This window comes from Emydura macquarii, unplaced genomic scaffold, assembly GCF_026122565.2.
Source record: "Emydura macquarii macquarii isolate MOO-44397 ecotype Brisbane River unplaced genomic scaffold, CSIRO-AGI_Emac_v2 contig_2676, whole genome shotgun sequence".
In the NCBI taxonomy this organism is placed as follows: domain Eukaryota; kingdom Metazoa; phylum Chordata; order Testudines; family Chelidae; genus Emydura; species Emydura macquarii.
Window position 1 is genome coordinate 27,715,033 of NW_027132813.1, and position 13,928 is coordinate 27,728,960.

The following is a 13,928-nucleotide window of genomic DNA, read 5'->3' on the forward strand; positions in this document are numbered from 1 at the left end:
GATTAGTTGCTAGGGTAGTAAATTTGTGATTGTATTACTCAAAATATATTACAGAAGTATTTTATAGTTTGTGAAGTTTTCCCCTTAACACTTAATGGCATATTTGCAAGATTTAAAAAATGTTTGAGCACTACACTTACAAATAAAAGCAATCTGACTTTTTTTTCCCCAGAGATGCAGAGTATCTGCAATTCAGCACGGTCAGTGAGAGATGCTTATTATCTCTAAACATCAGGCACTTTTGTTTAGGTGCCTAATTGTAGATACCTAGATATGTAAATTTATGACCCCAGGGTCTGGGTAACCATTGAAACAATTCACATTCAAAAGAGTAGACCTCTGTGAATAGCAACTTTTAAAAGTTTTTTTTTTTTTTTAAATCTCAACACATGACTATATGTCTTAACTCGGTAACTCATTCTTCTCTTAGACAACTTTACCACTTTCTCCCATATTGAGAATTCAGGAAAACCAGTTGTCATCCTTCAACCATGTTTCCCATTTCTAGCCATGTCCATCTTTTCATTGTATGCACAATGTCTGTTATTCAGGTGTCACACTTTGTCATGTAACTCCTTTTAGTTTAGGGGCATGTAGTACATCTCTACACTTATGTCACTGTAAAAGATGAGACCCTAAACATTATGAAAGCTTCCCTTTTAAAAATATCTTGTTTTGGAATAGCTGTCTTTATATAAACTACTGTGTTTATTATAATTCCTCTAGAGGAGATGTACTATTTTCTTAAAACAGGGACATAAGTGTAGGCAGACAGGTATGTGTGTGATGATCAGCTGTGGAAGTAAAGACAAGATTCACACAACTGGAATAACTAAATCCTAAGTACAAGACTATTAAAGGAATTGGCACATGAAATTGCAAGTCCAAAAGCAAGGATTGTTAATGAATCCATAAACTCGGGTTCCCTGTCACTGGAGAATACAAATATAGTACCTATATTTAAGAAAGGAGAAAAAAATAACCTGGGAAACTACAGGCCCATAAGTTTGACCTCAATTGCATGCAAGGTCTTAGAAGAAATTTTGAAAGAGAAGAGTAATTAAAGATATAGAGCTAAACAGTAATTGAGGTAAAATACAACATGGTTTTTACTAAATATAGATTGTGACCGATCAACCTCATTTTTCTTTGAGAAGATAACTGTTTTCTAGACAAAGGAAATGCAGTAGATCGAATCTATCTGGATTTAAGTAAAGCATTCAATACAGTTTCACATAGGAAATTATTAAAGTGGAGAGGATGGGGATAAATGTGAGAATCAAAAGGTGGATAAAGAAGTGGTTAAAGGGGAGATTTCAGAGGGTGATGCTGAAAGGTGAACTGTCAGGCTGAATGGTGATTACTAGTGGAGTTCCTAAAGGATAGGTCTGGGGACCAATCTTCTTTAATATTTTCACTTACAACCTTAGCACAAGAAGTGGGAGTGTGCTAATAAAATTTGCACATGACACAAAGTTGGAAGGTATTGCCAATACAGAGGAGGACTGGAATATCATACAACAAGATCTTGATGACTTTGAAAACTGGAACAATAGATGTGGGATGAAATGTAATAGTTCAGAGTGCAAGGTCATGCAATTAGGGACCAAGAACAAGAATTTTTGCTATAAGCTACAGACTTACCAGTTGGAAATGACATCGGAGAAAAAAGACCTGGGTGTATGTTGGTCGATCACAGCTGTGAAAAAGGCTAATGCAATCCTAGGATGCATCAGGCGAGGTATTTCCAGTAGAGATAGGGAACTGTTGTTGTTATTGTACCAGGCACCGATGAGACCTCATCTGGAATAATGTGCGCAATTTTCATCTCCATTGTTTAAAAAAGATTAATTCAAATGAACAAGTGCAGAGAAGAGCTACTAGAATGATCAGAGGAGTGGAGGAACCTGTCTAACAAGGAAGACTTAAGGAGTTTGACTTTGTTAGCCTAACAAAACAAAGGCTGAGGGGAGATGTGATTATCACTTTGATGTGTTTATAGAGAGAAAACACCAGGTGAGGAGAGGGGTTATTTTAAGTTAAGGGCCAATGTTAGACAAGAACAAATGGATATAAACTGGCTATCAACAAGTTTAGGCTTAAAATTAGATGAAGGTTTCTAACCGTCAGACGAGTGAAGTTCTGGAACAGCCTTCCAAAGGATGTAGTGGGCAAAAAACCTAACTTGGTTCAAGACTGAGCTTGATAAGTTTATGGAGGGGATGGTATGATGAGGTTGCCTATGATGGCATATGTCCCACCCCTGACTGCTATCAGTAAATATCTCCAATGGCTGGAGATGGGACACTAGATGGGGAGAGTTCTTTCCCAGGTGTCTGGCTGGTGGGTCTCGCCCACCTGCTCAGAGTCTTAACTGATCACCATATTTGGAGTTTGGAAGGAATTTTCCTTTAGGTCAGATTGGCAGAGATTCTGGGGGATTTACGCTGCCTTCTGCAGTGTGGGGCATGGGTCACTTGCTGTTTGAACTAGAGTAAATGGTGGCGTCTCCAATTTGAAGTCTTTAAATAAAGTTTTGAGGATTTGAGTAACTTAGACAGAGGTTATGGCCTTATTTACAGGAGTGAGTGGGTTCTATGGTCTGTGATGTGCAGGAGGTCAGATTAGATGATCGTGATGGTTCTTGTGGGCCTTAAAGTCTGAGTCTGAGATTTATGGAATATGCCATTGATGTACCAGCCATGAAAATGTATAAAATAAGCCTCAAGTTCCTTTATGGCTTTCTGTGGGTATTTGTGGATTTATATCTTGGCATAGTTGATTGTATGTTGCAGAGCTCCATACCAAAGTGCTTGGGTGAAACTGAGGAAAGAAAAATATTTTAAAACATTGGAAATAGTACTAAGATACTGAAGACAAAAATTATTATAACTTAAAGAAATGTCATGTACTTTCTTTGCACTATTCTATGTAGCGCTGTAGGCAAATAAGAACACATTTCCTAGGATCTGTTATCAAACAGAGACCAAGTAAGTGGTTGTAAATCAGGAAATATTGGGAGAACCTAAATCATATCACTCACTTCTCAAAAAGAGAGAAATATTGCAGGGCTTGTATTTATGATCTGTTAGTCATTGTAAATACTTTCTCCTGAGAACTGACTTGAGTTATTTTTTTCCAGGTGTCTGTGATCAGAGTTTTGGAATACATGTAGCAGAGCTTGCTGCTTTTCCAAAGCATGTAATAGAAAATGCAAAAGAGAAAGCTCTGGAGCTAGAGGAGTTCCAAAATATTGGAAAATCTGAGGAATCTGAAGGAGAACCAGCAGCAAAGAGATGCTACAGAGAAAAAGAGGTTTGTTAACGTAGACCAAACAAAACCCATGTCAGCTAGTCATGCTGATTGATAGTTAAGCATTATTCACTGAAAAAGGTTATACACAAACAATAAATGATGATTTTGGATTAAAAAAAGATGACTGGCAAAAGCCTTTCATTCTTTCTGTGAACAAACAGGTTGCAGAACGGTATTTTGCTGTATTTAGCCACTGTTTAAGAGGGCCGGAAAAACGTCAAACTCTGAGGATGTCATCTTCTCTAGTGTTGTCAGCTTTGAGCTCCACTCCAGGGAGATACACATGAATCCTTCAGAAAGCAGTGGGTGTGGTTGCATGTGTGTCTCCTTGCAGAGCGGAGTGGCAGGGAATGAAGGCGTATACAGAGCCATGGCTCCAGCTGTCTGGTTTTTTTTTCTCCCATGGGCTGAAAGGCAAAATTGTTCCTTTCTTCTTGTGCTTTTGTTGGTTGTAATCTAGTTTATATGTAAATTACATACAACATTCGTTAGGTCTGTAGTTTGCATGGCTCCGCAGGTTGACCTGCTGTCTGTCCTGTTATCTGAGGGCTCATCTGCATTAATTTCTTCAACCTGTAACAGGCCTGTTCAGTACAGTTGATGCCAGTAAAAAGTTAGGGTCATACTGTGTTCTAATAGTAGTATCAGAGATTAGCATACCAGGTGTGTGCTGTGCAAAATGAAAGTCTTTCCCTACGGAGCTTTGCAGCCTTATACCCCTTTTAGACTCTTGCTCTTCAAGTAAATTTACTATAATTGGTGAGAGCCTCACTGGTTAATCAGCTCATAGTCAAAGGCTTAGCTATTTGGAATCTGGAACTTCAGAATTTTATAGGTGTTCTGAAGCAGTCTTCTAGGTTTGAAAAAATGTAAGAGAATTTGGACTAAGACTTAACTACCTCTTCCTCAGCAGACGAAGAAAAAGCATGAGTGTTCCCTCTTGGTCTTATGCAGACTCGGGGGGGACGTTGAGAAGGTACAGATCTGAGAGCAATCTCAGATGTCAAGGGAAGCTGATTCAGACATTGCTGTGGTTCCAATGGTCTGTTGCCGTCAGCACCAATTGATCATTCAGTGCCAGAGGCTGCCATGGATCATGGGAATGAGCTGCCAGCTAGAATTGTTCTCCTTACTCTTTGTTTTTCCTCTTTTTCTCTTTCTCCAATAGACCTAAGTGAGGTTTCATTCCCCATTATGCCTCCTAGTAATAGGCAACAGGAGACTTTCTATTAACAGTCTCTAGTTGGCTTCCCTGCCATTCTGGAAGTTCTTGTGCTAATAATTATTCTATATTGCCTTTTCACCTGATAATGGTCCCACCTTATCCTAGTCACATGGGTGCATGTAAATCTATTTATAGGTCTCCTAGGTTTGTGATACATGGAAATGAATCTGAGGAAACCATCTCTTCTCAGAAATTCTTAATGCATCAGTTTTTGTGTGTAGATGAGTTATGACCTTGATGGTGTCTCAGTATCGGAAATCCTTGGACTACATGTCACCATATCCAGAGCAGCTTCCACAGTTTAAGAAATATCGTTGTTACAGAGACATGCGAGGAGGCTACCTGGTGCTCAGTGATGGAGTTACACAGTATTCCTTTCTCAAGTTGGTAGCTAGATCTCATGCACAATTTGGGAAAGTGGTTCTGCAGTCAGTCCTGCTTCCTGTGTGTGGGTGTGGGGAAGTTTACTTGCTACTGTCACAAAAGATGGAGATATATGCTAACAATACTCAGACGACAATTAGTTACCCATAGCTGTAGTTCTACAAGTATAGTTGGTTCAAATCCACATTCCTTCCTATGAATCTTTTTATAAATCCTAATAAATTCATAGTCTTGTTGTAGAGTCCTGAGTAAGTGGAAGGAGCTGAGGGATGGTTGGGGTGACAGTCCCTTATAATAGTGTTCTCCCAATTCTGAATGTTTCAACCTATGAGGGAGCATGCACACAGCCCTATGGTTGTGATCCAGTAAAGGATTCCAGTGCAGCTTCCAGAATACATACACCACTCATGAGTATGGGATCTATGCAGTCTGCTCAACTTAGGTTATTTTTACCAGTAACCATTCTTTTGTTGCATCTTTCTCAAGGTCAGGGTGAAATATTCTGCAAAATAGTTTCTCATGGCTGAGTTCAAATTATGTTATCTCTTAATCTGATGTAAATTAAATTGCTATAAACTTAAGCAAACACCTTAAAGTAGGGAGAAATGTTCCATTCTTAGGTATTTTAAAATTCTCTAAGGTTATACCATAGTGTCACTTCAGAAAGAGAGGCAGTAATATTGCATAGTTTCAGATGTTTTGCCCGTCTAATTTATCTAGATGTGTTCACATCATTTGCAGAGGAAGACACATGCTATTTATTGTCTTCAAGTCCTTTAGATTGATGGAGGTTCCCCACTGGATGTGCTTTGTGTAAGCACTTCACGCTAAGAAATGGGAGCCATTGAATTAAGCAGGTTATTGCATTCGAGTCCCACAGTGCATAGAGGCTTATGCAGAATCTTGTATTCTTGACAAGTTGTGTTACCAACACAGGAATTTTGAATACCATTCAACAATTTGTTTGGTGCTCTTAATATTTAGTTCATGTTGCACATCCCTTCAATTTTAAAAAGTTCCTCTCACTAGTTTGCTTAAAGGCAAATGCATATGGCTCTTCTATTCTCACCTGCTCCCCTTAGTGACTGCCAGGGTTGCTTGGTAACAACTGGTCCTTTTCTTTTGTGTTTACAAACATGTTTCTATTTGCAGTTTAGCTTCACAATAACTAGTCCGGTATTACAGTTGTTGCCGATCAAAGGTATTGGAACAGTCTCGGTGTTCACCGCATGGACAGCTCCAGGGCTAAACTATGGACTGGGCTTTAAATATGAAACACACTCAGGAGATCCAGCCTTTTAAACTAGCAGGTTTTTAAATCTACAGATCTTTATGTGGACTAGGGATGTGAAAATTAGTTTAATTAAAAATCCATTTAAGCGTTCTAAAAACAGAACGGTTAAATGCTGGGGCGGGGAGCCGTGTTGGGCTTGACTCCCCCTGCTGTGGTAGCTCGCAGAGAGCTGAGCCGAGCCCAGCTGCGGCTACCCCCATCGGCCCCTCCGGCTCTCCGTCTCCACCCTCCCTGTCCTGGATTCTCCTCCTCCCCCCACTCGGAGGGAGCCGAGCCCAGCTGTGGCTTACCCACTGCCCCTTTCCCCCCCACGCTGGTCTCCTCCCTTGCGCCCCCCCCCCCCCCCCCCCCCGGCTCTGTGACTCCCTGCCAGGGAGAGCTGCCCAGCTCCTCTCGCTGCCAGGGAGTCAGCCCCTCTACAGCTACCCCTCCCTCCCCCTGATGCTGGGCTTCGCCCCCACCCCTCCTCACGGGGAGCCGAGCCCAGCTGTGGCTACCACCCCCCCCCCCCCCCGTGTTCTATGCTTCCCCGCCATCCAGAGCTGCCCAGCTGCTCTCACTGGCAGGGAGCCAGCCCTCCTGCCTCTCCCTTCCTTTCCAGTTTAAACAGTAAACCTTTTACATCACTAATATGGACAGTTACTGATATAACAATTTTTGTCAACAAAATATTTCTACCCATCAATCGTATGGTGAAAGTGCTTTTATTGCTCTACTGGCAAGAATCGTGTACACTAGTGCAAAGACACTAAATCAGTACTACATTTACTTCAAGAAAACTTCTGACGCTTAATGAAATGATGTTCTTGATGCTGCTTTGGTGGGATTGAGGAGAGAAGGAGTTTAAAAGTTAAATACACTTTTATTTTTCTTTCAGGAAGGTGAAAAATTAATTCAAGAATTCCTTTCCAAAGTGAAAGCATTGCCCTTGACAGACATGTCTGAGGAAGACCTCAGAAGCAAACTGAAACAACTGAAAGCTGAAGTGCTGGCAAAGAACAACGGTTTTGTGAATGAAATTGTTTCCCGAATAAAAGTTACTCCATAAGAAAAGCTAAAACAAGACACTACTTGAATTGTTTTAAGTCGCAAGAGCTATTATTTTCTTGTATTGTAGGTTTAATGCTTTGTAATGTTTTACGTACTCATTACTAAAGCAACACTCTCTTGACTTTTTAAAATGAGTACATATTGTACCTGTGTAATAGTTTAGCTGTTGCTATTTTGCTTTTTTGCAAATTTTCAATAAAATCATTTTTCTAATATCAAGATGTGTGAATAAAAGAGAACCATAGTTTTTCCAAGAAGCCAAACTGCTCAAACTACGTATAACTTACCAGGCTGTGTTAGTTATGAAAACTCTCTGTCCTAGCACAAAATCTATGGCTGCCCTTTACAGTGATTTGTTTTTTATTGTCATTGGACTCGCTGATCCAAAAGAGTACCCAAGATAACCGCGGTTTTAACAGGGCTGTATTAGTGCTGTCTTTTAGAAAAACATTTGATAAGGAATCCTAGCTAATAATTAGACGTTTTCCGACTGTACTCTTTTTAAATGTGAGGGACTGTTTACACTTGCTTGAATCAGAGGTAGTGCAGGCTGGTGCTGTGCAAGCTTTTTGCACTTGCCATTCTAGTGCTAACCCTTCATTGTACAGAGACTGCCAGTTTGGGGGAGCAGGGGCCTGTCTGTAATGTGAACAAACGGGAACTAGGATGATGCCACCAATTAACTTCCTTTTGTGACTTAAATCAGATTCATGTAGCCCAAGGCTCAAGAATGGAGAAAACTAATTAATTTTACCTGATCTACTGAACATGTTCCATGGAGGGCCACTGTCTTGTGTATGCACTAATATGAGGTGAAAGAGGGCACAGCTGTCCTGTGTTCGTGCTGCTGCAGCCTACAATACTGCACACCAGCTAGTGTGCTTCAACTCAGTGCATAGTAAACTCCCTGTGTTGGCAGCCCTGAAGCAACATCAAGGTACAAGTTTGCCTGCAGCACTAGCCTAACTCTTCACACCTTGCTTGTTAGCTGTACATTGCTTTATATCTAAAGCTGGTTGTTTCAAAAGCTTTATTTAAAAAAAAAAAAAGTGATCTCTGACTTTGAGATTAGAAGAATATATATATATATATATACTGAAGGTGACAGACATGACTCCTTGATGTGTGCTCTAGCAAAGATTAAACCAGAATGTGTTAAACATATGGGTAGCAGGGTGCATTTGAAAAACAAATAGTGTGTGGCTCTGATCTAGACACACTTATTGGCGTAGATTATATTTAATTTTATTACTAGAATGCATGTTTCTAATAGGGTTATCTTATTAACCTTGAGAAGTTGATCCTTTTTACTTTTAATTAAGTAGAAGTTGGAAAATAATCATATACCTTAGCAGATGTAGGGAAAGGTTAGTTCGATGTAGAGTTTTTTGTGAATGTTGGACTCTGCCATGACACCTTATTTTGTTTTAAATTAGACTGCAGTATAATTTAAGTATATTCATATTAAACACTGTAAGAAAAATATATCTATATAAGTACAGTAGCTACATGCACTATTATACAGTGTCTGTAAGGTAGTGTCAGAATAAAATTGTATAAAGCAGCAGAGTACTGCTGCAATAAATGTCCATTTGGTTGGTACCCAAATATTTTTATAATATAGATACTTAGTGTGAATCAATTAAAAATTCTATTGGAAAAAAAATTCATATTGATGCACAGGATTTGAATTAGATCAACCTGCTTTCACCATATCTAAACAAAGCTAGCAGTCCTTTGAAGATTGTAAGTGACTTACACCTATTACAAACCTAGGGAAATGAGCTACTGATATATTTGCTTATGTGAAGATCACATGCTTGAGTCAACCTTTTAGTGAAAACGTCACTGTTTATTGGAATAAGGTCCTCGTGACAGTTAATCTACACATGCTCCCCTCCTCCATGGAAGAGGAGTTTCACTTCTTCAGCTCCACAAGCGTGCCATGTGGATACTCCACAGGATTGCAGCTCTGAAGCTAGAGTGGGCAGGGCACAAGAACCATCTATTCTGCCCTCCAAATCCCACAAAAAAGGAAGGTGTTACCAAATATAACCCGAGACTATTAATGTATGCTGCTTTCCTTCTGCACTGTCGAACCTCCCTTTTAAGGACCTCCAGCAGCAGCTGTGCTGAGGGAACCCCCAAAAGGACAGCTGCTGCAGGAGCCAATGCTGTCCAGGGTTATGTGAGAGAGAATCATAGGACTGGAAGGGACCTTGAGAGGTCATCTAGTCCAATCCCCTGCATTTATGGCAAGACCAAGCATTATCTAGACCAGTGTTTCTCAATTGGTGTTCTGTGGAACCCTGGGGTTCCGCGGGAACACTGTTAGGGTTCCGCGAGCAGCTGTCCTCCGCGCCGCCGAAAAAGGGAAGATGTCTCGGGTTTTCCGGCGGAGGGTATCCAGTGTAAGTGTAATTTAAGTAAGAAATGCTGACCTTTGCTTATTTCAACATTTGAAGACTGTTAAGAGTTTGGGGGGTTCCGCAATTATTTATGGAGTTCAAAAGGGTTCCGTGGCCAAATTTAATTGAGAAATACTGATCTAAACCATCCTGACTGGTGTTTGGTGTCTAACCTCTTAAAAATCTCCCATGATAGAGATTTGATAGCCTCCTTAGGCAATTTATTCCAGTGTTTAGCTACCCTGATAGTTGAGAAGTTTTTCCTAATGTCCAACATAAACCACCCTTGCTACAATTTTAAACCCATTGCTGCTTGTCCTATCCTCAAAGATTAAGGAGAACCATTTTTCTCCATCTTCCTTGTAACAACCTTTCATGTACTTGAAAACTGTTATGTCCCCCCTCAGTCTTCTCGTTTTCCAGACTACATAAACCCAGTTTTTTAAATCTTCCCTCATAGGTCATGTTTTCTAGACTTTTAATCATTTTTGTTGCTCTTCTCTGGACTTTCTCTAATTTGTCCTCATCTCTCCTGAAATGTGGCGCCTAGAACTGGACACAATGCTCCAGTTGAGGCCTAATCAGCGCGGAGTGGAGCAGAAGAATTACTTCTTGTCTTGCTTACAACACTCCTGCTAGTACATCCCAGAATGTTTACTGCTGACTCATATTTAGCTTGTGATCCACTATAACTCCCAGATGCCTTTCTGCAGTACTCTTTCCTAGGGAGTCATTTCCCATTTTGTGTACATGCAACTGATTGTTCCTTCCTAAGTGGAGTACTTTGCATTTGTCCTTATTACATTTCATCCTATTTTCTTCAGTCCATTTCTCCAGTTTGTCCAGATCATTTTGAATTTTAATGCTATCCTCCAAAGCACTTGCAGCCCTTCCCAGTTTGGTATTGTCCGCAAACTTTATAAGTGTACTCTCTATGCCATTATCTAAATAATTGATTGAGATATTGAACAGAACCGGATCCAGGACTGATCACTGCAGGACCCCACTTGCTGTGTCCTACCATCTTGACTGTGAACCACTGATTACTTTCTGGGAATAATTTTCCAGCCAGTTGTGCATCCACCTTATAATGGCTCCACCTAGGTTGTATTTCCCTAGTATTTTTTATGAGATGGTCATGCGAGACAGTATCAGAAGCCTTACTAAAGTCAAGATACACCACATCTACTGCTTCCTCCCATCCACAAGGCTTGTTACCCTGTCAAAGAAAGCTATCGCGTTGCTATAACACGATTTGTTCTTGACAAATCCATTCTGACTGTTATTTATCACCTTGTTATCTTCTAGGTGTTTGCAAATTGATCGCTTAGTTATTTGCTCCATTATCTTTTTGGGTACTGAAGTTAAGCTGATGGGTCTGTAGTTCCCCGAGTTGTCCTTATTTTCCTTTTTATAGATTGGCATGATATTTGACCTTTTCCAGTCCTCTGGAATCTCTCCCGTCTTCCATGACTTTTCAAAGATTTTTAAATCACTTATGGCTCAGATAAGGAGCTGTTCGAAGAGCTGAATATTCTAGGATTTATTTCATCAGGCCCTGGTGACTTGAAAACATCTAACTTGTCTAGAGCGTAGTCCAGACAAATATAGACAGGTATATAAGTAAGACAGGCCACTTCAGCAGATGCCTCTTGGAACTTGTGGATTAAAGATGAGGAAACCCTGGCTGCTTCTGCAGGATGGAGGAACCCCCCCCCCCAACAAAAGTGAGAGTAAGAAATTCTGAGAGTTGAACTTTGCAAAGTTACCTCCGCCCCATGAGGCTTGTTCCTGTGAACAACTATTTATTTTAATTTAAATCAAGCTTCTTTCAAAACATGTCCATCATGACAGGAGCTGTGCCAGGAGCACATCTTAAATGACACAGGAATTGTGTCAAGAATGCAAATATTATCAAAGCTTCAGAACTAAATTGTGCAGTTATCAAGAAAGCTTGAGGCCACTTACTGTCAACATTGAGTAAAAATACAATTTTCTTTTTAGCTCATTCACACCAGTGTTTTCAAAAAGCTTGGCACCGAATACTTTCTGTATATTCAGTATCAGTTTGTAATCTGTGCAGTTGCTTTTCATTTAGAAGGCTATTTAGAAAGAAATAGCTTTTGGTGAAAGGAAAGGTCATATTACCAAACACTACTGCACTTCATTTTTTTTTTAAATGCCATTTTCTCTCTTATTACTTCAGCCTTTGTTCACAAATTAGAATGGTAGAGCAATATAGTGTATGTGCATGAGTGCACCATTTATGCAATATACATATGAAATACTTGCTTTATTTTTGTATTGCAGTGATAAGCAAGTGAGACAATTAGCTTCAGACCACTGGAAACAGCTAGCACAATCTGATATATTGACAGGGAGAATTCAGAGATCAGATAAACAAGTTAATGAATTAAAATCAGCCTACCAATTCTGAGACTCCAGTTCCTATCTGACCTGTAATCTAGCAGTAGTGTTTGCCTTTAAGCTATTTAAGACTAATATGTATAGGATAACATTGATCTGAATCTCCAGTTGCAATTGCAAGTTCACCTCCAAGAAATGATAAACGGGCTCATAAGTTACTTTAAAATCTGATTTTTGTTGTATGTTGTAACTTAAATGTTCATGGAATTTAAGATGAAGTATAAATAGCCTAGTTCAGAGTGTGTAATTTAACTCCTTGTCCATTGAATATAATTGAATGTAGTTAACTTGTGAAACTAATGACATTTTTATACCATTTAAATACTCTCAAACAGTATTAATAAGGAGATCTTTAAGTATTTAGTAATTCAACCCCTTGGCACTCACATGACAAGATTCTGACCACCAGAGTTGGTGAAAACATCTAAGAGGATAAAAAGATAGCAGTGTGCACAAGAAAATCACAGTACACAACATGTGCACTCTGCACTCAATATATACTGTAGCTTTGGCTGGACAAACAATGTAATTGGGACACCCATGTGACCTAAAAGTCAGCTTTTAGCACCACAAACTAGCGAGGAGGCCAGCTGCTTGAGAGGGCACATGAACAGGGAGTTTCAGCCTAGGATAACGCTGCTAGTGCGGTATACGTAGGCACACAGTGTATTTAACTTCCTGTGGCAGTGCAGGCTCTAGTTTGGTTTCGTGGGGGAAGTCTCTTGTTTAGGGAATCATTGGGGATCGGGGAGGGGAGAGGGAAAGGTAGGAAGAGGATAAAAATGGACAAGGGCATGAAGTGACCAGCAGTGCAGTTCGAGCTTCAATTCACAAGTCATTTCAGAGCCTCTGTGAGGTGCAAATCTCTTACTGTTTTCTGGGAGATGGATATGCTCTAACTACCAACATTGGTGCACAACAGTGAGAACCCTGCGTCTTAGTTTTATTGGCTAGAGAAGATGGAAAGTGTAGCGAGTAGAATTGGTACAAAAAGCTTGACCCTAGTGGCAGTCACCCACCAGAAGCATCACTAAAGCTGGAACAAAGAGAATGGTTTTGAATGTGCGTCATTCTAGTCCTGCCATAAGCAACCCTGGCCCACTGTAATCCATAATGAAATACAATCACGTTGAAACTCAGTCACTGGCTATGCAAGCTGAGCTCTCTCTTACCAAAGAGCAGCACCAAAACTGCAGCGAGCAAAGCATACGCTCAAGGCCCTAAGGCTTCTGTCCTGTGTCAGGCAGTGAAGAGCCTAGTTCAGAGTCTCCCTTTCTCCTACCCAAAACCAAATATATTATTAGCCGAACTACTTTCTTGTGATTTGAACTCATTCATAGCTTTTAAGGCCAGAAGGGGCCATCATGCTCATCTAGTCTGACCTCCTGCACATTGTAGGCAACAGAACCTCACCCACCCACTCCTCTAATAAACCCCTAACGTCTGACTGAGTTACTGAAGTCCTCAAATCAAGATTTAAAGACTTCAAATCAGAGACTCCACCATTTACACTAGTTTAAACCTGAAAGTGACCTGTGCCCCATGTTGCAGAGGAAGGTGAAAAAGCCCCACATGTCTCTGCTGATCTGACCCAGGGGAAGATTCCTGACCCGAAATATGGCACTCAGTTAGACCCTGAGCATGTGGGTGAGACCCACCAGCCAGACACCTGGAAAAGAATTCTCTGTAGTACCTCAGAGCCCTTCCCATCTAGCGTCCCATCACTGGCCATTGGAGCTATTTGTTGCTAACAGTCATAGATTGGCTACATGCCATTATAAACAGATGCATCATACCATCCCCTCCATAAACTTATCAAGCTTGG

General features: G+C 40.4%; 1 protein-coding gene across 2 annotated transcripts in view; it reads left to right on the top strand.

Annotated features, from left to right (window-relative positions):
• MSH2 (mutS homolog 2) overlaps window positions 1-7,487 on the top strand; it is an 84,092-nt gene extending 76,605 nt beyond the window's left edge. For both annotated transcript variants that reach the window (XM_067565105.1, XM_067565104.1), the window contains exons 15-16: window positions 3,143-3,315; window positions 7,096-7,487. In XM_067565105.1, the coding sequence (XP_067421206.1) occupies window positions 3,143-3,315; window positions 7,096-7,266 (344 nt within the window). In that variant the 3' untranslated portion in view covers window positions 7,267-7,487. The remainder of the gene's footprint in view (window positions 1-3,142; window positions 3,316-7,095) is intronic.
• Window positions 7,488-13,928: the final 6,441 nt, after the last annotated feature.